The sequence below is a fragment of the Phyllobates terribilis genome, unplaced genomic scaffold (genome assembly GCF_046119375.1).
Source record: "Phyllobates terribilis strain yellow unplaced genomic scaffold, ASM4611937v1 Scaffold_1__5_contigs__length_1240528914, whole genome shotgun sequence".
Taxonomy (NCBI): Eukaryota; Metazoa; Chordata; class Amphibia; order Anura; family Dendrobatidae; genus Phyllobates; species Phyllobates terribilis.
Window position 1 is genome coordinate 48,610,066 of NW_027362761.1, and position 24,595 is coordinate 48,634,660.

General features: G+C 40.2%; 1 protein-coding gene across 1 annotated transcript in view; it reads left to right on the forward strand.

Moving 5' to 3' along the window:
* The window catches only part of DGKQ (diacylglycerol kinase theta), a 157,820-nt gene that overhangs the window by 107,375 nt on the left and 25,850 nt on the right, over positions 1-24,595 (forward strand). The window contains exons 10-14 of the mRNA XM_073661678.1: positions 13,193-13,283; positions 18,477-18,531; positions 19,723-19,784; positions 19,945-20,095; positions 22,323-22,361. Of these exons, the coding sequence (XP_073517779.1) occupies positions 13,193-13,283; positions 18,477-18,531; positions 19,723-19,784; positions 19,945-20,095; positions 22,323-22,361 (398 nt within the window). The remainder of the gene's footprint in view (positions 1-13,192; positions 13,284-18,476; positions 18,532-19,722; positions 19,785-19,944; positions 20,096-22,322; positions 22,362-24,595) is intronic.

The window sequence follows — 24,595 nt, forward strand, 5'->3', positions numbered from 1 at the left end:
GCCCGGTGTAAGATTTGGACCAGGGCGGCCCCTCATCCTGATATTGAGATATATATACCCCCATCCTGGTATATATGTCCCTTATCCTGGTCTCCACCCTGGTATATAGATCTTCCATCCTTGTATATATGTCTTTTATCCTGGGCCCCATCCTGGTGTATGTATATTCCCCATCCTGGTGTATATATATCCCCCAACCTGGTATATGCCCCCCATTTTGCTGTTGTTCTTTAATACATAGAAAAAAAATAAACCATTATACTCCTTCCCTCCGCTCCCCCGCAGCGTGGCAGCCTGTTCTGAAGCCGGCAGCTGACTTCAGCATGCAAGCGACAGGAGCACATGACCTCACTGCCATGCCATGCGCCCGCAGTAACGTGCACACCAACGTCAGCTGCGGGCTTCTGATTGCCCGGCAGCGTCTATTGCCATACACTGACCCAATTGGTCTCTGCGCCGCAATACACTTCAGCTGAATGTGCGTCCGAGGACCCACATCCAGTTGAAGATTGTGCTATTGTTGGCAGGTCCCAACCCGCACGGTTGCGACCTTTACGACCGTGGTCATTATGCCCCTGCTGATGTTCATGTACTCTTCTGTTTCAGTGACACTGTTTCTGCTAAAGTAACAACTAATAGCTTGGATTTTAATTGAAGGACTATAAAAAAGTGCTTTTATTCTTTTGAGATTTCAGGGAGTTCACTGCTTGGATATCACCTTCTCAATTTCCATATTTCCCCATATAAAATGAAAACAGCCTATACTCCCTTTTGGTTCTGTCACTGTTCCTGCGATGTTGGCGCCTGGTCTCCCAGAACTCGTGTGACATGATTAGGCCATGTGAGCCCTCCACCCAATCAGCGGCCGCTTCACTTTCACTTCCTTTGTACGAAACTGCTACTCTAGGACTTCCTCCAGGTGTCAGTTGTGTCTTCTCCAGAAGACTAGGCGCCAACGTTGCAGGAATGGCATCGGAGGAGAGTGTAGGCAGTTTTAATTTTATACTGGGAATATTGTAATTGAGAAGGAATTGCCCAAAAAGTGAATAACCCCCTTAAACATACTCTGCCAAAATGCAAAATCTGTAACTGGTTCTTCCAGTGTAGGACATCCTTTTTTAGTACTGGTGACCCCCTGTGCAATGAGGGGCCCCCTTCAGGCACCAAGGCCCAAAGACAGCTACATCCTATGCTTGCTATAGTTGTGCCCTTGATTTTTAGATTTTTTTTGAGGCTGTGGCTGATTTATGATTTAGTTTCCTAATAGAACAAGGAAAGGTAATTCTTTATTATGTTGCTGCCACTATAGCTGTTTTTAGTAAATTGATCTTTTACTAAATGTTGTTTGTTCGCTCAGTATATATTGCTTAATAATTTGTTCTTCCTCTGCCGTTCAGTTCTGCTGTTAATGTATATGCATGGAAGCACTGGTTAAATTTGTGTTTTTACTTCAAAACAGGAAGGTGTATGACATTTGTCATCACATCAATTGACCCTTTTATGGAGGATGTGGTGACTGCGGAATGCTGTATTTTTGTGGTTTCTGCACTATGTTGTAGATTCTTACATGCTTGTTATGCCCATCAGTTATTACTGCATATATACTTTATATGCCTACCTAATTATGGTTACCTGGATTATAGTCCAAAATTAAGATTTGGGCAGTTGGTTTCCCAGGAAGTTCCTAAATACACTTATCAAATACAGGGCCGTATTTGCTCTTAGGCACTTGTAGGCACGTGCCTAGGGCGCCGGAATTCGGGGAGGGTGGCACCTGAGCGTTTTTTTTTTTTTTGGGGGGGTTCGTGCCCCGAGCCGGCTGGGTGGCTACATGGAATGGGGGGGGGGAGAAGCTACATGAAACTTGGGGAAACGGCCAAGACGGGGAGGAAGATATTGGATGCGAGGGGGGCATGACGTGGGGGGGATGTGACGGGGGGTGAGGGTGGGCGTGACCGGGGGTGGGGGGCGTCCACTGACAGTGCCTAGGGCAGCAGAAACTCCAAATACGGCCCTGATCAAATATCATTGTTAATGAACAAATGCAAACTTTGATTCGTATTTCTGCTTAGTGCATTTTCTTTGTTATCACAGCTTTCTGTGCTGCCTATCTAAAGCTATTGTTTCTGTTTCACCATTGTGATCATACTCTGAGATATATCACATTGGCCACTAAAGCAGGTTTTTTTTTTTAAATTGTATATTTTTAATTTTGGCTTTTCTGCTTTGGGTTACGTAGCGCTCTAAGGCTGCGTGCCCACTATGCGTTTTTCAAGCGTTTTTGATGTGGAATTTCCGCAGCGGAAACGCTTTAAAAACGGTTGGTAATACAACCCCTGGCAAAAGTTATGGAATCACCGGGCTCGGAGGATGTTTATTCAGTTGTTGAAAAAAAGCAAATCACAGACATGGCACAAAACTAAAGGCATTTCAAATGGCAACTTCAGGGCTTTAAGAAACACTAAAAGAAATCAAGATAAAAAATGTGGTACTCAGTAAGGCTATGTGCACACGATGCAGAAATGAAGCAGAAAATTTCTGCATCTCCCTGGCAGAAAAAACGCATGCAGATTGTGCATGCGTTTTTCCTGCGGAATACATGCGGATTCACATGCGTTTCCGCATGTGGATTGACAAGCGCTTTCCAGGCGATTTTAGCATCACCTGGAAAGTGCTTGACAACTAGGTCACACTATATAAATCCATGCAAACGGCATGGATTTATATAGTGTGACCCGAGAGAGTGGTAAAAATAAAAAAATAAATGTATACTTTACCCTCCGATGGCCCGCGCTGTCTTGTGTCGCTCGGTCCCGGCTGCCGGCAACTTTGAATTGAAAGACCTGCCGACGTCAGCGTCACGTGACCCGTCACATGACTCTGACGTCAGCGCAGGTCCTTCAACTCACTGCAAAGTGCCGGGAACCAAGCAGGAGCGGTGCGCGGGCCGACAGAAGGTAAGTATATATATAGAGAGAGAGAGAGAGAGAGAGAGATATATATAGAGAGAGAGATATATATATAGAGAGAGAGATATATATATATATAGAGAGAGATATATATAGATATATATATATATATATATATATATATATATATAGATAGATAGATAGATAGATAGATAGATAGATAGATAGATAGATAGATAGATATATAGAACGCGTGGATTACGCATCTACATATACAGTGATGCGTAATCCATGCGGTCTAATGCAAGTCAATGGCGGCGTAAACGCCGCGTTTCCACAAAATTAATGGACATGCTGCGGATTTTTGAGCGCAGCATAAACGCCGCGGAAAAATCCGCAGCATGGGCACAGCACATGCGGATTATCATTGGGGACCATTGCTGCCCTTCTACCATGAGTTTTTAATGCATTTCCGCAGCTGCACAAACGCTGCGGAAACGCATTAAAAACGCATAGTGTGCACACAGCCTAAGGGTAATTTTTTCAGACCAAGCAGAGGGAAAAAATTATGGAATCACTCAATTCTGATGAAAAAACTATGTAATCATGAAAAACAAACACACAAAAAACACTGCAATACGTTCACTAGTATTTTGTTGCACCACCTCTGGCTTTAATAACAGCTTGCAGTCTCTGAGGCATGGACTTAATGAGTGACAAACAGTACTCTTCATCAATCTGACTCCAACTTTCTCTGATTGCTGTTGCCAGATCAGCTTTGCAGATTGGAGCCTTGTCATGGACCATTTTCTTCAACTTCCACAAAAGATTTTCAATTGGATTGAGATCCGGACTATTGGCAGGCCATGACATTGACCTTACGTGTCTTCTTTCAAGGAATGTTTTCACAGTTTTTGCTCTATGGCAGGATGCATTACCATCTTGAAAAATGATGTCATCATCCCCAAACATCCTTTCAATTGATGAGATAAGAAAACTGTCTAAAATATCAATGTAAACTTGGGCATTTATTGAAGATGTAGTGTCTTTACCTGACATGCAGCCCCATATCATCAATGACTGTGGAAATTTGCATGTTCTCTTTATGCAGTCATCTTTATAAATTTAATTGGAACGGCACCAAACAAAAGTTCCAGCATCATCACCTTGCCCAATGCAGATTCGCAATTCATCACTGAATATGACTTTCATCCAGTCATCCACAGTCCACGATTGCTTTTCCTTAGCCCCTTGTAACCTTGTTTTTTTTCTGTTTAGGTGTTAATGATGGCTTTTGTTTAGCTTTTCTGTATGTAAATCCCATTTTCTTTAGGCAGTTTCTTACAGTTCGGTCACAGACATTGACTCCAGTTTCCTCCCATTTGTTCCTCATTTGTTTTGTTGTGCATTTCCTGCTTTGGAGACACATTGCTTTAAGTTTCCGGTCTTGACGCTTTGATGTCTTCCTTGGTCTACCAGTATGTTTGCCTTTAACAACCTTCCCATGTTTTGTATTTGGTCCAGATTTTAGACACAGCTGACTGTGAACAACCAACATCTTTTGCAACATTGCTTGATGATTTACCTTCTTTTAAGAGTTTGATAATCCTCTCCTTTGTTTCAATTGACATCTCTCGTGTTGGAGCCATGATTCATGTCAGTTCACTTGGTGCAACAGCTCTCCAAGGTGTGATCACTCCTTTTTAGATGCAGACTAATGAGCAGATCTAATTTGATGCAGGTGTTCGTTTTGGAAATGAAAATTTACAGGGTGATTCCATAATTTTTTCCCTCTACTTGGCCTGAAAAAAATTACCCTTACTGAGTACCACATTTTTTATCTTGATTTCTTTTAGTGTTTCTTAAAGCCCTAAAGTTGCCATTTGAAATGACTAGTTTTGTGCCATGTCTGTGATCTGCTTTTTTTTCAACAACATTAAACAACTGAATAAACCTCCTCCGAGCCTGGTGATTCCATAATTTTTGCCAGGGGTTGTACATGCCCCCTGGTCCCCAATGAAATTCTGCATGTTCTGTGCACATGCTGTGGAAGTTTCCACAGCTGATTTTCTGTGCGGAAAAATCTGCAGCATGTCCATTATTTGTGCGTTTCGCATGCGGATTTGACTACTCAATGCATTTGAAAAACGCAAGTCAAATCCGCATGTAAAAACTCTTAATAAACGCGTGTAAAATCCGCAAGTGTTTTTACTGCCAAGGACATGCAGAAACGCTGCGGAAATTTTCTGCATCGTGGGCACATAGCGAAAGGGTGCTGTATAGTGAATAGAAGTGTGAACAATGCTAATGCTTTTAGTAGAGCTGCTGGGCCTATGCAGACACAGATCAGATCTGCCAGTGACTTGTGCACATCAGGGAGATAGTTTTCCTGTAACCAAGACTATTGTATCTGCCTCCGTTACAGTGAGAAGCTGACCAATGAGAAAAAAGTAATGTCCCGAAGAGGTGTTTTTTCACCTCTTGGGTGATATATTATGTAATATATATGTAAAACTATGAATTAACACATGTGGAATTATATACTTAACAAAAAAGTGTGAAACAACTGAAAATATGTCTTATATTCTAGGTTCTTCAAAGTAGCCACCTTTTGCTTTGATGACTGCTTTGCACACTCTTGGCATTCTCTTGATGAGCTTCAAGAGGTAGTCACCGGAAATGGTCTTCCAACAATCTTGAAGGAGTTCCCAGAGATGCTTAGCACTTGTTGGCCCTTTTGCCTTCACTCTGCGGTCCAGCTCACCCCAAACCATCTCGATTGGGTTCAGGTCTGGTGACTGTGGAGGCCAGGTCATCTGGCGTAGCACCCAATCACTCTCCTTCTTGGTCAAATAGCCCTTACACAGCCTGAAGGTGTGTTTGGGGTCATTGTCCTGTTGAAAAATAAATGATGGTCCAACTAAACACAAACCGGATGGAATAGCATGCTGCTGCAAGATGCTGTGGGTAGCTATGCTGGTTCAGTATGCCTTCAATTTTGAATAAATCCCCAACAGTGTCACCAGCAAAGCACCCCCACACCATCACACCTCCTCCTCCATGCTTCACGGTGGGAACCAGGCATGTAGAGTCCATCCGTTCACCTTTTCAGCGTCGCACAAAGACACCTGGTTGGAACCAAAGATCTCAAATTTGGACTCATCAGACCAAAGTACAGATTTCCACTGGTCTAATGTCCATTCCTTGTGTTCTTTAGCCCAAACAAGTCTCTCCTGCTTGTTGCCTGTCCTTAGCAGTGGTTTCCTAGCAGCTATTTTACCATGAAGGCCTGCTGCACAAAGTCTCCTCTTAGCAGTTGCTGAAGAAATGTGTCTGCTGCTAGAACTCTGTGTGGCATTGACCTGGTCTCTAATCTGAGCTGCTGTTAACCTGCGATTTCTGAGGCTGGTGACTCGGATAAACTTATCCTCAGAAGCAGAGGTGACTCTTGGTCTTCCTTTCCTGGGGCGGTCCTCATGTGAGCCAGTTTCTTTGTAGCGCTTGATGGTTTTTGCAACTGCACTTGGGGACACTTTCAAAGTTTGCCCAATTTTTCTTACTGACTGACCTTCATTTCTTAAAATAATGATGGCCACTCGTTTTTCTTTACTTAGCTGCTTTTTTCTTGCCATAATACAAATTCTAACAGTCTATTCAGTAGGACTATCAGCTGTGTATCCACCAGACTTCTGCACAACACAACTGATGGTCCCAACCCCATTTATAAGGCAAGAAATCCCACTTATTAAACCTGACAGGGCACACCTGTGAAGTGAAAACCATTTCCGGTGACTACCTCTTGAAACTCATCAATAGAAAGCAAAGAGTGTGCAAAGCAGTCATCAAAGCAAAAGGTGGCTACTTTGAAGAACCTAGAATATAAGACATATTTTCAGTTGTTTCACACTTTTTTGTTAAGTATATACACTGTGTTCCAAATTATTATGCAAATAATATTTTCTCAGATTTTCCAAAATTACCTATATGAATTGCAGTCATTGTAATTTACCAGTCAAATAACTATTAGAGTACAATTGAAAGGTTTTTGTACAAACTGCCTATGATAACAGTATATTTAAAAAAATAAACTCAAACTGCACTCAAAATGCATGTTCCAAATTATTATGCACAGCAGAGTTTTCAACCTTTTCATTTTAATAAAGAGCAAAAAAATTGTCATTTTTGAAATTTATAAGCATTAGCAGGTTATTACAAACTGAAATCAAACAGTTTTCAACTCAAAACTTTATTCTAGGTGATGTTACATTTGCACATAGGACCGCTTGTTCGAAAGGAGCTTCTGAACTCTCTCGTCCATTGAATTTGTCAGGTTTTGGATGGTTTCTGCTTTAATTGTTTTGCATGAGGACAGAATACCCTCCCAGAGCTGTTGCTTAGATGTGAACTGCCTCCCGCCATCATAGACACTCCTTTTGATGATGCTCCAGAGGTTCTCAATGGGGTTGAGGTCAGGGGAGCATGGGTGCCACACCATAAGTTTGTCCCCTTTTATGCCCATAGCAGCCAGAGATGCAGATGTGTTATGTGCAGCATGAGATGGGGCATTATCATGCATGAAAATGATCTTGCTGCGGAATGCACGGTTCTTCTTCTTGAACCATGGAAGGAAGTGCTGTTTGAGAAACTCAACATACATTATGGAGTTCATCTTTACCCCTTCAGGGATCCTAAAAGGGCCGACAATCTCTCTCCCCGTGATTCCAGCCCAAAACATTACTCCACCTCCTCCTTGTTGGCGCCGTAGCCGTGTTTGCATGGGGTGTCCATCAACCAGCCATCCTCCACTCCATCCATCTGGACCATCGAGATCATTTCATGCTTGATAATGCCCCGTCACATGCTGCACATAACACATCTGCATCTCTGGCTGCTATGGGCATAAAAGGGGATAAACTTATGGTGTGGCACCCATGCTCCCCTGACCTCAATCCCATTGAGAACCTCTGGAGCATCATCAAAAGGAGTGTCTATGATGGCGGGAGGCAGTTCACATCTAAGCAACAGCTCTGGGAGGGTATTCTGTCCTCATGCAAAACAATTAAAGCAGAAACCATCCAAAACCTGACAAATTCAATGGACGAGAGAGTTCAGAAGCTCCTTTTGAACAAGGGGTCCTATGTGAAAATGTAACATCACCTAGAATAAAGTTTTGAGTTGAAAACTGTTTGATTTCAGTTTGTAATAACCTGCTAATGCTTATAATTTCAAAAATGACCATTTTTTTTGTTCTTTATTAAAATGAAAAGGTTGAAAACTCTGCTGTGCATAATAATTTGGAACATGCATTTTGAGTGCAGTTTGAGTGTTTTATTTTTTTTAAAAATATACTGTTATCATAGGCAGTTTGTACAAAAACCTTTCAATTATACTCTAATAGTTATTTGACTGGAAAATTACAATGACTGCAATTCATATAGGCAATTTGGGAAAATCTGAGAAAATATTATTTGCATAATAATTTGGAACACAGTGAAATTCCACATGTGTTAATTCATAGTTTTGATGCCTTCAGTGTGAATGTACAATTTTCATAGTCCTGAAAATACAGAAAAAAAATCTTTAAATGAGAAGGTGTGTCCAAACTTTTGGTCTGTACTGTATGTCATTGAATATGCAAAAAAACTGCACATATTAGGTATTCACATGACTGTAACTACCTGAAGAATAAATTCACCAAGTTCTTTACTGAAAAATGTTGACAATATACAAAAAATTTTTTTGAAACATAACACTTTTTTTTCTATATTTGTATTGTGAAAAAAATACAAATTGCACAGCAGTTTATAAGAACCTCCAAAAACCCCTGAAAAAGAAAACAATTTCTTCCTCATTAATCAAGGCCTAATACAACCCGATTAGTCAATTTACAGTTAGGTAGAGCTTATTTTAGTCCCATTTCACACAAACTTTTTTCTTCAGAATTATGTAAGTATTTTATTTTAAGGAAAGGCATTTGTAGAAATATATTTGGATGCTTCACATACACATTTTCAAGTAGTGACTTGCAGTTCTCACGATAAAATCATCTTGGAACATAAAGCACTGCAATTTTAGCTTCTTTTCACATCCTTATGAAACCATGCCTTGTAAAGCTGTTTAGATGAAGCGGAAATGTTACTGTAGTCCTCTGTTTCACCACGACCATTATATGTGAACGAAACCGAAGATGGCCTTAAAGCACAGTAACATATCTAGGTGCAAAAATGTCCCTTATAGACATGTAATTTGAGAAATAAGTATTTTTACAGGGTATTTTGTGTAACACCATGACACCTTTAATTCTATTTTTAACTTGTTTTTTTGAAGAATAAAGAAGCCTGAAAACATGTTACTCTTTCTGCTCATATGGCTTTGCATACAAAGTACAGAATATCAGTGTTTAAAGGGAACATGACAGCCGAATGATGCTGCCCAAACTACAAGCAACATTTCCGTCACGTCTAGCTGGTATATTTTGCTCTGAAATGCTGCAGCGGTTCAGAAAAAACGGGCATTTATAACCTCTTGGGGACCATGATGCTCGGGTTACTAGTTCAAAAGCTAGGACCCGGAAGATTCTCATCACCCTGTTCCTCTTGGGTGACAGATCTCTCCCTACATGGTTTTTATAGGCAGAGGGGTGGGGAGAATCAGTCTCTTGGACTAGTCACCTGAGCAGCATGGTCCCCAGACAGCTTTTCAATGCATGCTCTTTCTGGAACACGACAGCGTTTTAGAGTAAAACATCTCTGCCTGAAGTTATGGAGCCAGTGTCCGATTCATGCAGCCTGTGGGAAGTAATGAATCAGTTGTCATGTTAATTTAAAGAAGTACTCCTATCAAAGTTTTTTTCCTCTTAATATATTGCAGTCATTATACTATATAGCACTGTGTATTTACAATTGCTCATTTTGCCTTTCTACCCAGATAATTCTTCTGTTTTCTCTATGTAGAAACATGAAGTCTCTCTTCCCGGGATTTATCATTTCCTTCTTCATCTATTTACCCAGCTGCTCCCTCCTCCCCCTGCCGGGACTTTTGCAGTGACTGGTACAGAGAAAATTGACCTCCTGTTTCTACATAGAGCTTAGAAGGATTCAGCTAGTCAGTTGTTAATCTTGTGATGTCATAGACCTAATGGAAAACAGAATTAGCTGCATAGAAGGGAAAAATAAGCAATTGTAAGTACACAGTGCGATGTAATATGATGATTGCTATATATTAGGAGAATAAAAATTTTGATGGGAGTGCTTCTTTAACTAAAAGGTAAGTGTGGAAAAAATGTCAGTTTTACATTAAATAGAATTGGTCAGGATCAACTGTCCAATGCAGTCTATATGGGCATGTAGGTAATTGGAACTGAAAATAAAATGATCTCCCTGAGAATCTGCCCTCAAAGCTTATTTTAAGTTAAAGGGGGTGTTACTATTGTAAGACACATACAGTGGGGAAAATGTTTGATACACTGACAATTTTTCAAGTTTTCCCACCTACAAAGAATGGAGAGGTCTGTAATTTTTATTGTAGGTACACTTCACCTGTGAGAGACAGAATCTAAAAATAAAAACCAGGAAATCACATTATATGATTTTTTAATAATTAAATTGGATTTTATTGCATGAAATAAGTATTTGATACAATCGCAAAACAGAACTTAATATTTGGTACAGAAACCTTTGTTTGCAGTTACAGAGGTCAGACGTTTCTTGTAGTTCTTGACCAAGTTTTCACACACTGCAGCAGGGATGTTGGCCCACTCCTCCATACAGATCTTCTCCAGATCTTTCAGGTTTCGGGGCTGTCACTGGGCAATATTGAGATTCAGCTCCCTCCAAAGATTATCTACTGGGGTCAGGTCTGGAGATTTACCACTACAGGACCTTGAAATGCTTCTTACGGAGCCACTCCTTAGTTGTCCTGGCTGTGTGCTTCCGGTAATTGTCATATACATATATATATATATTTACCTGTGATAATATGTCAACCACTTCAGATTAGAATCTTTGAATGTCAGAAAAATCCTATTGAAGGCACCAAAAATCGTCATGAGGACTGTTGCAACCATGACTGCAACCATGTGACAACCTGTCCATTTTATATCCTCTGGAGGGAGTTGAGTATCTCCTGATGTAAAATTTGAAGCATTTTATTTTCATCTGGAGAAACTAGAGTAAGGGACTCAAGTACTTCCCACCAAAGCTTTTCTGTTGCACAAATTAAATTGCCATTTCAGCTTACCAGAAAGTTGGGTCAAGGAGGTCCTAACACTTAATAGATATGTGTCAAGTGTTGATACTCTACCTGTAGGGCCTCTGGTTTTAAATGCCTCTATAAGAGGGTATTTTGATACCCTTTATCTTGGGTGGGGTAATTGACTCATGTCTCAACTGCAGGTACCTGTAAAAGAGTGAATTTGTGATATCATATTGGATTTGCATTTGGTCTAAGAAGAATTCTTCATCTGAGAAAATATGATCAAACATGGTGACCACATGTTGTTTCCAAATCTCCACCTCCATTAGGGAAAATAAATGTGTAAACTCCAGGTATCAAATCTATAAAGTACCCCAATAATTTTCATGCCTTTCATACTTGTATAGCCACTCTATGTATACCTGTCTCCTGTAATTAAGAGGGCATCCTTACATATTCTTTATCTTTTGACATTGGTAAAGCTTTAGGCAACCCTTTTTCTTTTTTTTTTGTTATCTGGGTCCCTTAATGAGAAAGTGAGCTTCTGTGACCACCATCAATAAGGTGGTGGGGAATTTCCTTGCTGTACCACCACTTAAAATCAATGGGCTGTCTGTGTAGTGCAAGGACAAGATGCTTCAAGAACCAGAGACACTTTTTGCATTTGCTTTCTGCTCTGGCGAAGAGGATTACCCCTCCCTCGATCAACTCCAGAATTCCTATTAGGATTTTACGTTTAGTTAATATAAGAAACCTCTACTTTTAAGTGTTACTAATGCTTCTTGGCACAACTTTGTTATATTTCGGCTGGTCAGATATCGAACTGGCCAGAGGCTGTATATTAGTTCCATGTAACATTTAAAGCCACAGCCTGCTCTTTCAATTTCACATGCTGTTTTTTTCCCCCATTGACTGCTCCTGATAACTGTGCTACCCAATTAATGTGTGAATGAAGTCTACAAGAACTGTAAAACAGTATTATATTGACTGCCTCCACGAGGGTGTATACATAGTATGGATTATGCGATTATGGAAAGGGATTATGGTCCCGATTCATCAAGTCTTTTAGTACTCTAGTATTGATGGGAGTATGCTGGTGTAAGATGTGCCAAATAAGTGTGGCACATGTTTCAGCTGCCGTGCCCGGTCAGTCAGGTACAGCAGTGCATTATTTTCATAATTCATAACATAATTGTGGCATAAACGTATGATTAATTTAAGGCTGCTCGGCCATGCACCCTAGCTACTAGGCTCCTACCACGTTTCAAAAAGTTTGTGTTGCTGGCATGGACTGATGTAAAAACATCAAAAGTTGCAAGATTTTGCAACATTTCAAACAACTTAAAGGGCATCTGTCAGTAGGATCAACCATCCTAAGCTTTCAATATGGGCATTTAGATCCTAGAAAGTTCAATAACATGATACCTTAATATCTGCAATCCGATGTCTTATTCCAGAGAAATCAACATTTTTCTTAAATGTAAATGAGCTGTTAAGATCTATGGACCGGACACTGATATCCCAGAGAATCTGCCTCCAGAGCTTAGTTTAAATGAAAGGAGGTATTACCAGTGTAAGAAATGTAGATCAGAAGAGCAGACTGTCAGTCATTACATGTTTCACACTGGTAACGCCCCCTTTCATTTATAATAAGCTCTGGAGGCAGAGTCTCAGGGAGATCTATGTCTGGCCCATAGTCCTGAACAGTTAATTTACATAACGTGCCTCCAATTGCAGATATCAAGGCACCATTTTATTTAACTTTATATAACCTACAAACCCATATAGATGGCAGAGGAGGATTGATCCTACTAACGGATGCCCTTTAATGCCAGAATTCTAGGGGAAACCTTGGGCCTTTGTTTCTAAAATAAACCTAAAGAAAAGTGGCATCTTTAAAGTTTTTGTGGGTTGGATGGGAATCATGATATTTGAAAAGAAAGGTCAAAACTTCATCGTATATTGACATGTATGTATTTTTAAATCAAATGAGAAGGATATGAAGTGACCGCTTCCAGCTTTTCATGCATTTTTCCTGAAGTGTTTCCATATCGCTTGCATTAACTATGTTTGTCATTTATTATTCCTAGAGTGGGTGTGGCTTATATATCCATTACGGTTAACCATGAGAACACTGTGCAAAGCGTCATTCAAGAAGTTCTGCCTCAGCTTGGGCGTTTGGTAATTTTTATATATTTATTTTTTGTGTACTGCAAAATGTTTCTCACCTTTCCACAGGGCTTTTCAATGTTTATTGGAAGCATTAACTCCATAACATTTTTAATATAATGCTCAAAAAAATAAAGGTAACACTTCCATCACACATCGGATCTGGATGAACGAAAGATGCAAGTTGAAAATCTTTAGTGATATAAATTGTATATTTAATTGAGAAACAAATGACGCGTCAACAGTCAAACCCAAAATAATCAACCAATTGAGGGCCAAGTTTCAAATCGCTCCTAAAGTTAAAGGGGTTGTACCAAGTTTGGAAGCCATAGGATATGTGATAATTTCCCAATCGCTGGGGGTCCAGCTGCTGGACCCACACTGATTACGTCTGTCAGATGTGCTCAGTTTGAGCCTGCATTTATATATCAAAACTGCTTGTAAATGCCAATTGAGCTGCATAATGCTGGGCTGTGAGCACAAGTTCCACTAAAGGACTTTGGTCCCTAATGTCACCCTCAACCCTTCTGACAGTTTGGGCAGAAACATGTACACCAGTAGCCTGCTGATGTAGGGTCCTGGCAGTGCTCCTCCTGTTCCTTCACATACAAAGAAGCAGATCCTAGTCCTATTGAGGGAATGATGCCTTTCTAAGACAAAGTGTGGCTCTCCTCAGGTAACGACCCTTGTCCTGTTATCTGCTCAGTGTTCTTGAGACTGCACTGGTGGACAAAGCAAAATCTCCTGTGATAGCATGTATGGATGTGGCATCCTGGAGGAGCTGAACATCTTGTGCAACCTAAATGGGCTGCAGATAACTGCTTATGCTACAAGGACACTAGTAAATCATAAAACTAAAGAAGAATCAGTCATTAAGTATAAGTAAGGAGACATTTTCTGTGTCCACCACATGCAGAACCATTATTTCCTTGCCGTTACCTCCCCATTTTAACTTGTCACTTTCATTTGTGCCTTGGCAGGTTAAATTCATCAACAATTGCTTAGGTCTCAGGTTAATATTGCATACATTTAATTGACTTGAGGTCATATTGTGATGTGCAAGTGTTCCTTTAATTTTTTGAGCATACATATACTATATTGAGATTGCAATAATAAGTCACCAATTTCAAAGTGTAATGTAAAAGTGAAATTACATCTCTAGTACATGATCAACATTCTTTTAAATTTGTTACACACAGGTGTACAGCCTCTTAACAAGATCGATGCATCTTTAGCTGTCCATTCCTTTAATATTTAAAATCTACCCCTGCTAAGAGCAGGTGTACATTTTTGCTGTGCTTTATAATTTATCGGACAGTGTTTTCCCACACCCTTCACTTTGCTGCAAAATCCTCCCCCTTTTTTTTTGTATTTTTCAAAATGTGGAAATAAAAAGTCTCACATTTTTCTACAAACATTTGTAGACCTTTTTATATCCTAAAAGTTGAATAATTCCCTCAATATACACTTCTCAAAAAAATAAATGGAACACTAAAATACCACATCCTAGGTATCACTGTATGAAATATTCCAGTTGCAAATCTTTATTTATTACATAGTGGAATGCATTGAGAACCATAAAACATGAAAATGTCAATGTAAATCAAAATTAATACCTCATGGACTTCTGGATTTGGAATGATGCTCAAAATCAAAGTGTAAAATCAAATTACAGGCTTATCCAACTTCAGTGGAAATGCCTCTAGACAAGGACGTGATCCTCAGTAGTATGTGGCCTCCGCGTGCCTGTATGACCTCCCTACAACACCTGGGCATGCTCCTGATGAGACGACAGATGTTCTCCAGAGGGATCTCCTCTCAGACCTGGATTAAAGCATCAGTCAAATTCTCGACAGTCAGTGGTGGATGGAATGAGACCTGATTTCCCAGATGTACTCGATTGGATTCAGCCCTGGACATGCTTCTGATGAAGCGGGGAATGTTCTCCTGAGGGATCTCATCCCAGACCTGGATTAAAGCATCAGTTAACTCCTGGACAGTCTGTGCTGCAACATGGCCTTTGTGGATGGAATGAGACATGATGTCCCAGATGTGCTTGATTGGATTTAGGTCTGGAGAACGGGCAGGCCATTCCAAAGCATCAATACCTACATCATGCAGGAACTGCTGACACACTTCAGCCACATGAGGCCTAGCATTGTCATGCATCAGAAGGAACCCAGGCGGTCAACTGCACCAGGTCTCACAATGGGTCTGAGGATCTCAACCTGGACCTAATGGCAGTCAGGGTACTTTTTGCTAGCAACTGGAGGGCTGTGTTGCCCTCAAAAGAAATGCCGCCCCACATCATTACTGACCCACTGCCAAACCGGTCATTCTGGAGGATGTTGCAGGCAGCAAAACGTTCTCCATGGCGTCTCCACACTCTGTCACCTCTGTCACATGTGCTCAATGTGAACCTGCTCTCATCCGTGAAGAGCACAGGGCGGCAATGTGGAATCTGCCAATCTTTGTGTTCTCTGGCAAATGCCAATCGCCCTGCACGATGTTGGGCTGGTAAGCGCAACACCCACTTGTGGATGTCGGGCCTTTATATCACCCTCATGGAGTCTGTTTCTGACAGTATGAGCAGACACATGGATGTTGGTGGCCTGCTGCAGGTCATTTTACAGGGCTCTGGCACTGATCCTCCTGTTCCTTTTTGCACAAAGGAGGATGTAGGTGTCCTGATGCTGGGTTGTTGCCCTCCTACGGCCCCCTCCACGTCTCCTGGTGTACTGGCCTATCTCCTGGTACAGTATCTGCTCCATGCTCTGTACACTGTGCTGACAGACAGTTACCCTTCTTTCCACAGCTGTCATTGATGTGCCATCCTGGATGAGCTGCACTACCTGAGCAACTTCTGTGGGTTGTAGACACCTCCTCATGCTACTGTACCTCTAGGGGTGAGCTCAGTGACAAAATGCAAAAATGACCAAAACAGCCAAAAATGATGAAAACAAAGAAATGGTCTGTGGTCACCACCTGCAGAACCACTCCTTTTATAAGGGGGTGTCTTGCTAATTGCCTATCATTTCTACCGGTTGTCTGTTCCATTTGCACAACAGCCGGAGAAATTGATTCACAGTCAGTGTTGCTTCATAACTGGACAGGTTGATTTCATAGAAGTGTGATTGACTTGGGGTTACCTTGTGTTTAAGTGTTCCATTTACTTTTTTTGAGCAGTGTATTACTTCTGTAGTATTACATTTACAATTCAATTTACATGTCTAGGATATTGTCAGATTAGATTTGGAATAAGTAGAGAGAAAAAAAAAACACCATCTAAATCTCAAATAATTGTCGCTTGCACCTGAAGAACATCTCTAGAATCCGCCCCTTTCTCACCTTGGAAACAACAAAAACCCTCACTGTTGCCCTCATCCACTCCCCCCTTGACTACTGTAACTCTATTAATTGGCCTCCCCCTCACTCGACTTTTCCCCCTCCAGTCCATCCTTAATGCTGCAGCCAGGGTCATCTATCTGGCTAATCGTTACTCAGACTCCTCCGCTCTATGCCAGTCATTGCACTGGCTGCCCATGAATTACAGGATCCAATTTAAGTTGCTTGTTCTCACCCACAAAGCTCTCCACAGTGTGGCACCCCCCTACATCTCTTCCCTCATTTCTGTTTATCGGCCTACCCGCTCTCAACGCTCCGCAAGCGACTTTCGACTAACATCCGCACTAATCCGTACCTCCCACTCCCGGCTTCAAGACTTCTCCCGAGCTGCACCTATTGTTTGGAATGCTCTACCCCAAGAAATTAGGACGAACCACAACTTACACAGGTTTAGGCGCTCCCTAAAAAACACCTGTTTAGGGCGGCCTATCATGTTCCCTAATCCGAAGTCCTTTTATATTTTTATAGCCATTCATTTTTCTCCAAACATAAGTCTCCACCAAACTCCCGCACCCAAAAGCACTACAGATACTGGCTGGTGATGAGCTCATGCAGCCTTTATTTATCCCTCATCCCCTCAAGATGGCTGGACCATCATTGTAAATAAGCCCCTGCACTTTGTGGATTGTAAGCTCTTACGAGCAGGGTCGTCATTGTTTTTGCTGTAATTATTGTTTTATCTTTAGCTATGTTACTTATGACTATTGTATATGAACCTCTGAATTGTAAAGCGCTGCGGAATATGTTGGCGCTATATAAATAAAGATTATTATTGTTATTAATAAATACATCGCAAAAATATTGAAATCCGCAAACCTAAGAAGACTGTATACTTTACATCAAGAAAGCATCTAGCATTTACATAAAGAAAGCAGTAAAGGTCATCATATTTAGGTAAAATTGATCAAAATGGATAATTTCACCCAGAATGATTGTCACCTTGAGTAAAATTCATCATCAATCAATTTAACCAACGTTTTCCATGTTTAAATATTTCACTTGCTAGCTCACAAAGAGCCTTTTCAAAGAATGTTCCCAGTGAGAACACTCGTCCTCTGCCCAATGTGATTAGCCATGTTTGGCCAGTTTGAACCATTTAACAGCCATTATTGACTAACATGGGAATGGCAGTGGCAGTGGAAAGATCATTCACGGGATAGCATGGACACCACCTACATCAGAATTTAGATTTAAGCATGGCTTAAAGCCTGGAAAGAGAGGTCCGCACAACTATTGGATTAAAAAAAATCCTTTATTTAGCAATCTATAAAAACAGGTACATCCATGGAAAAAACATTAAAAAACCTTGACGCGTTTCTGCCTCATCACATGCCCTTAGTCATAAGCATAGTTTGTCTATTGTAATCGGATAACTAAATGTTTTGTCTGTGGGTTATCTGATAATAATAATTGCTAGGACCCTCCTGTAAGATCACTTAAAAATGTGGGTGTCAGTTCTTCAAATTGCAGTAGATTTCAGGGCATTTGATCTCCAGTCCCAAGATTGGAGAGGATTATAGAGGTCTGACACGGAGCATAAATTTATGTCATATAATATTGACATTGCAAATGTGTGTCAAAAGCCTGCATGTAACCAATTCTAAAACCAATTCCAGTTATTCCTGGCTAGTCCACAAAATGATTAGGTGTGTTTTAGTAACAGGGTAAATAGTTAGACATTCAGGTATTTTGTGTTTAATAATTGTACTGAACATAGATTGTGTCATAAAGATTTATAATGTTACTTTTATAGGTTTAGTATTAAAAATGCCATAATAGATTCCATGTCTTAATTTACAGAAGGAAAATCTAGAGAATTTCAGATTGGTAGAAGTTCTTATGAGCAGCAAACAAGGTAAGAAGCAAAGTATTATTCTTCAAAGATATTATGTAAATCTCCAGACTGAAGAACTTTCAGGCCACATTCACACGTTCAGTATTCGGTCAGTATTTTCCATCAGTATTTGTAAGCCAAAACCAGGAGTGGGTGATAAATCCAGAAGTGGTGACGTGTTTCTATTATACCTTTTCTCTGATTGTTCCACTCCTGGTTTTGGCTTACAAATACTGATGTAAAATACTGACCAAATACTGAACGTGTGTACGTGGCCTTACAACCAAAGGGCTCATTTATTATACAATATTAGATTTTATTTATAAACTTCTGCAAAAACTGCTGGAGATGTGCCTGAAGCTGACCCCACATGATGGAATATGTAACTAGATCCCAAAGAATGCAATTTAAAGGAACCTATCATTAGATTTATGCTGCCTGAACCACGAGAAGGATGAATCAGAGTCTGGCAGCATGACTGCCGCCAGGTATGTTTCACCCTGAAACGCTCTGTTTCAGACAAAATGTCGTTTGAAAAGCCTGACTATAGGGAAAGAAGAGACTAGTCTGTCACGGCTGCTTACAGTGTTAGTATTATTATGGCTAAAATAAGCTGTAATATACAAATTTATAAGACGATAATTTCATTCTTTTTGTTGTCTTTAGGCCCTAACGCAAGGACCTCTCAACTACCATCAGTTTAGATATCCTAGAATCCACAATAACTAATAATAGCAGAAAAAAACATGATGGCTGCAAAACCATGGAATTTATGTGTTTCCACCATGTCTTTAGAACACCTTGGGCTAAAATGACACTGACAGGGCGTTACATCTGTCCCACATTTTCATTACCTAAAGCAAATATTTATTCCGAAGGTTTCGCATATGATTATCCAATATTTGAGTTTTCTTTTATATTATATCTCAAATTGGTTATTGTAGATTAATCGTCTAGATATTTAACCTATGAAAAACATATGTGATATCTTTGGGCAGCAGCCACTTTGGGAAGTATTTTATAACAATGAGTGTAAACCACTACACTGTAAACAACCAAACTAGTTTTGACTTTTTAAGGTAAGTGCTGCGAAATATGTTGGTGTTATAGATATATAAATTATTATTATAGTTTGGTTACTTTTTTTATTTTTTATTTTTTAATTTTTAGTTCAGCCTCACAATGATGTATTTTGTTACTTTCTTTCCTTAGTGCAGAGAATGGTTCTGCCAGCTGAAGAGTTAATTCTTGACAGACTTAAAGACATACGGAAGGTTAGTTATCTTTTCTAATAATGATAATGTCAGTTGCTGCAATATACAGAAATTGATTAGACTAAAGATTTTATTAGTAGTGAATTATTCAAAACCAACACATTTTCTGTTACAAATCTGGACAATTTGTGTAACTCTTCCCCATTTGTTTTTATGTTAGACTTCTATCCGGCAAATGAACCAGACCAGATTTTACTTAGAAGAAAACACAAAGCCTGACATTACAGTAGAACTCTTGCTCACTGGCCTACCAGTGTTACTTTCTAATGAGGAGTATAACAATATCTTGAAAGACAGCCTGGAAATTAAGGGTGAGCAGAATTTCTTATGGAATGAAATGTAAAACTTTCTTGGTCTTCGATTTGGACAGAGCGATTATTGATCTCTTTTTAGAGGATAATGGATTTAAAGAGCTTAGCTTGTACGTTGAAGTCATCTAATTGTAATGTGTTTCTTTCTAAGGCCCATTAATGCAGTTTAAGATAAGATGAGAAGAAGACTGGGATTATTAACTGAAAGAGGTTCCACTATGCTGACATGTAGCAAGTGCTTTCACTGCACAATTAGGAACAATTATTGTATTAGTAAATCTAATGTCCCCAGTAGAGGTGCGAATCGATTCACATAACCCTGACCACCGGCCATGATAGTAATGTGAGCATAGGACGGAAGCCTTGAGAGATGCCTCATGCTTGACTAAATCCACTGCTCTTCTTTTGATTAGCTGACCTTGCGTGGCGTCACATGTTGGTCATGCTGCAACAATCATGTTGGGCCAGGCCAGCTAATCAAAAGAAGAGCCACAGATGTGGTCAGGTAAGAGGTGGTTCTCACAGCTCCCATCTAGTGGCCAGATATGACCGTCTCTGCCGATGGACTGGGTCCTGCGGATCAATTTCCATAGAGTGAGTCTTAATAGAGAGAGTATTTTAGGCTTTTTGTGTACATTCTTAATTATGGTAATATTTTAAAATCAATTTAATTCATTAACCCTTTAAAAACCAGGCAATTTTTCGTTTTGCACTTGTTTTTTCCTTGCCTTTTTCCAAGAGCTGTAACGTTTTAATTTTTCCATCACCATAGACGTGCGAGGGCTTGTGCTTTGCAGTATGAGTTAGATTTGAATAACACCTTCATTTTGCCATATAAGGAACTGAAGCTCAGGAAAAAGTTCTAAGTGTAATAGTAAAAAAATTGCAATTCCTCCATTGCTTTTGGGGTTTTATTTTTGCGGTGTCCACGTCCGTACCATTGCAGCGATAGTAAATGTTCATCAATTATTTTTCTTTTTAAGTGTCCCTATTTTCCGAGACCTGTAACAAATACATTTTTCTACTGCTGGGGCTGAGTGAGGGCTAGTTTGCGTAGTGAGTTAAAAAATGTAAGAATAAGTAATCAAAGCATCATTTGTACTTCAAATTGTCTAACTCCTTCACGACATATGACATACATTTGCTCATATGTCGTGTCCCTGACTTTGAAGCGGGCTTTCCTGGCAAGCAGATGATGGCTGATTTTATCAGCCATCTTCTGCCTTTAACAGTCAAAGGTAGAGCTGTGCTCCATCCACAGCTGTTTAACCTGTTAAATGCCGCTGTCAATCTGAGAGTGGTATTTAACGTGCGCCGGCAAGGGGGCATGTCATTCCACGTGCGCATGAAGTGATCGCGGGGAATCGATGGATTGCCATGAAAGCCGGAGGTCTGCTGAAGACCTCCGTGCTTTTTGTGATGATTCTTCTGTGAAAGCCAGCCTGTAGCTGGTGTTCATGGGAGATCATGATTTTAGCTATACATAGCAGGGATTGATGTGCTGCTATGTATAGCACAATCGATTAGTTGATTGCCGCTTCAAGTCCCCTAGGGGGGCTAACAGATACAGTAAGTAACAAAAATTGTGTAATTGCATTTTTTTGCAACTTCAACACACTTGGATTTTTTTTTTACCGCTTTACAGTGTATCACATGATAAAATGAATGATGTCGTTCAAAAGTACAACTTGTCCTGCAAAAAACAAGTCTTCATAGCCCTGAGTGGAAAAATAAAATGTTATGACTTTTGGAATAAGGGGAGGAAAAAATAAAAAAAAATCGCCAAAGGGTTAAGGGGCTAAGGGAGGGGATCAAAAAAAAGCAATTTTTTTTCTACAAGTGAGTGAAAAACTTGAACCTCCAATCAACCTACTATTGCAGTTTATAGTGAAAATGTCTGTCTCCTATGGAGGTCAGCCTACAACTGAGCTTTACAGGAGTGCCGAAGTAACAGCAAGAGGAGTCTTCTGCAAACCCAAGGCTGTCAAAGTAACCCGTCGGTCCACCTTGGGATCACATTGTGGTGGGCCAGTGGGAGTTGTGCATGTGCACTACCCTTCTATCAAACAGGGACCTCAGGGACTCTTGTTCTTTTCACTGTTGGAACTTCCAGCAGTCAATCATTTATCATCTATCCTGTGGATGATGCTGCATTTATTTAGCTACAAAACATCTTTAATATTGAATGTGTATAATTTAGAATTGTTTTGTTTTCTTTTCTTTACAGAAAATTTGGTAACGGTCATTCCAGCTTATGCTCCCCAAGGTAATGTACAGTTTATAATATTAGCCTTTCCTATATGTTGCCTTGCAACTGCATTGTAAAATGTTGGATTGTGAGAAACTAAAATTCATAATATGTTTTGGCATGTTTCTTTGCTTTGTGTCTGAATATACACATATAAAAATCACATGGTGCAGTCTTATAGCAAACCACTAAAGGCTAAGAAACTGCCAAAAAATTTAAGTAGAAGACCAAAATCTTTATGAAACATATATAATGCTTTGAACCTATATCACACAGGAGAAAAAGTAACATGGCACCAAAGGAGATAAGTTACACTTAATAATGCGAAGTATTTATCAGTAAAATATTGGAGTATCGCTTATCACATATACACTATGTGCAGAATTATTAGGCAAGTTGTATTTTACAGGATTATTTTTATTATTGATCAACAACTATGTTCTCAATCAATCCAAAAGACTCCAAATATCCAAGCTTAATATTTTTGGAAGTTGGAGTGGGGTTTTTTAGATTTGGCTATCTTAGGAGGATATCTGTTTGTGCAGGTAACAATTACTGTGCAGAATTATTAGGCAACTTAATAAAAACCAAATATAATCCCATCTCACTTGTTTATTTTCACCAGGTAAACCAATATCAGTGCACAAAATTTAGAAATAAACATTTCTGAAAATCAGAAGCAAAAAACAAATAAATTGATGATCAATATAGCCACCTTTCTTTATGCTGACACGCAACAGCCTTCCATCCATAGATTCTGTCAGTTGCTTGATCTGTTTTCGATCAACATTGCGTGCAGCAGCCACCACAGCCTCCCAGGCACTGTTCCCAGAGGTGTACTGTTTTCCCTCCCTGTAGATCTCACATTTTATGATGGACCACAGGTTCTCTATGGGGTTCAGATCAGGTGAACAAGGGGGCCATGTCATTATTTTTTCTTCTTTTAGACCTTTACTGGCCAGCCACGCTGTGGAGTAGTTGGATGCATGTGATGGAGCATTGTCCTGCATGAAAATCATGTTTTTCTTGAACGATACCAACTTCTTTCTGTACCATTTCTTGAAGAAGTTGTCTTCCAGAAACTGGCAGTAGGTCTGGGAGTTGAGCTTCACTCCATCCTCAACCCGAAAAAGTCCCACAAGTTCATCTTTGATGATACCAGCCCATACCAGTACCCCACCTCCACCTTGCTGGCGTCTGAGTGGAGCTTTCTGCCCTTTACTGATCCAGCCTCTGGCCCATCAAGAGTCACTCTCATTTCATCAGTCCATGAAACCTTTTTCAAAATCAGTCTTAGATATTTCTTGGCCCATTCTTGACGTTTTATCTTATGTTTCTTGTTCAAAGGTGGTCGTTTTTCAGCCTTCCTTACCTTGGCCATGTCCCTGAGTATCGCACACCTTGGGCTTTTTGATACTCTAGTAACGTTGCAGCTCTGAAATATGGCAAAACTGGTGGCGAATGGCATCTTGGCAGCTTCACGCTTTATTTTCCTCAATTCATGGGCAGTTATTTTGCGCCTGTTTTGGCCAACACGCTTCTTGCGACCCTGTTGGCTATTTGCCATGAAACACTTGATTGTTCAGTGATCACGCTTCAAAAGTTTGGGAATTTCAAGCCTGCTGCATCCCTCTGCAAGACATCTCACAATTTTGGACTTTTCAGAGCCCGTCAAATCTCTCTTCTGACCCATTTTGCCAAAGGAAAGGAAGTTGCCTAATAATTAAGCACACCTTATATAGGGTGTTGATGTCATTAGTCAACACCCCTCCTCATTACAGAGATGCACATCACCAGATTTACTTAATTGGTAGTTGGCTCTCAAGCCTATGCAGCTTGGAGTAGGACAACATGTATAAAATGTATCAAAGTGATCAAAACTCATTTGCCTAATAATTCTGCACACAGTGTATAAAATGATACTGTACATACTCTTAGTTGGAAAGAAGTACATTACATATACCCATACTGTCCTTTCCTGCTAGGATGACCCCATTTCAATATGGGAATACCCTAAATTGATCATCCAGTATTCAGGGATTCACAGCTGTGGAGGTCTAGCTGCCATGACCACCCATTTGGCTCTCCGCGATTTTGTCACGGGGGACCAATAAGAGCCAGTGCATGCAGACATCGGTGATTGTGCCGTCGCTGTTACAGGAAGATGACAGCTTGGTCTGGCATCTCCCAGGTATGATGTGGGTTCAGAGCCCGAGCCTGCTCTATACATGGGACATTTAATGTATCAGTAG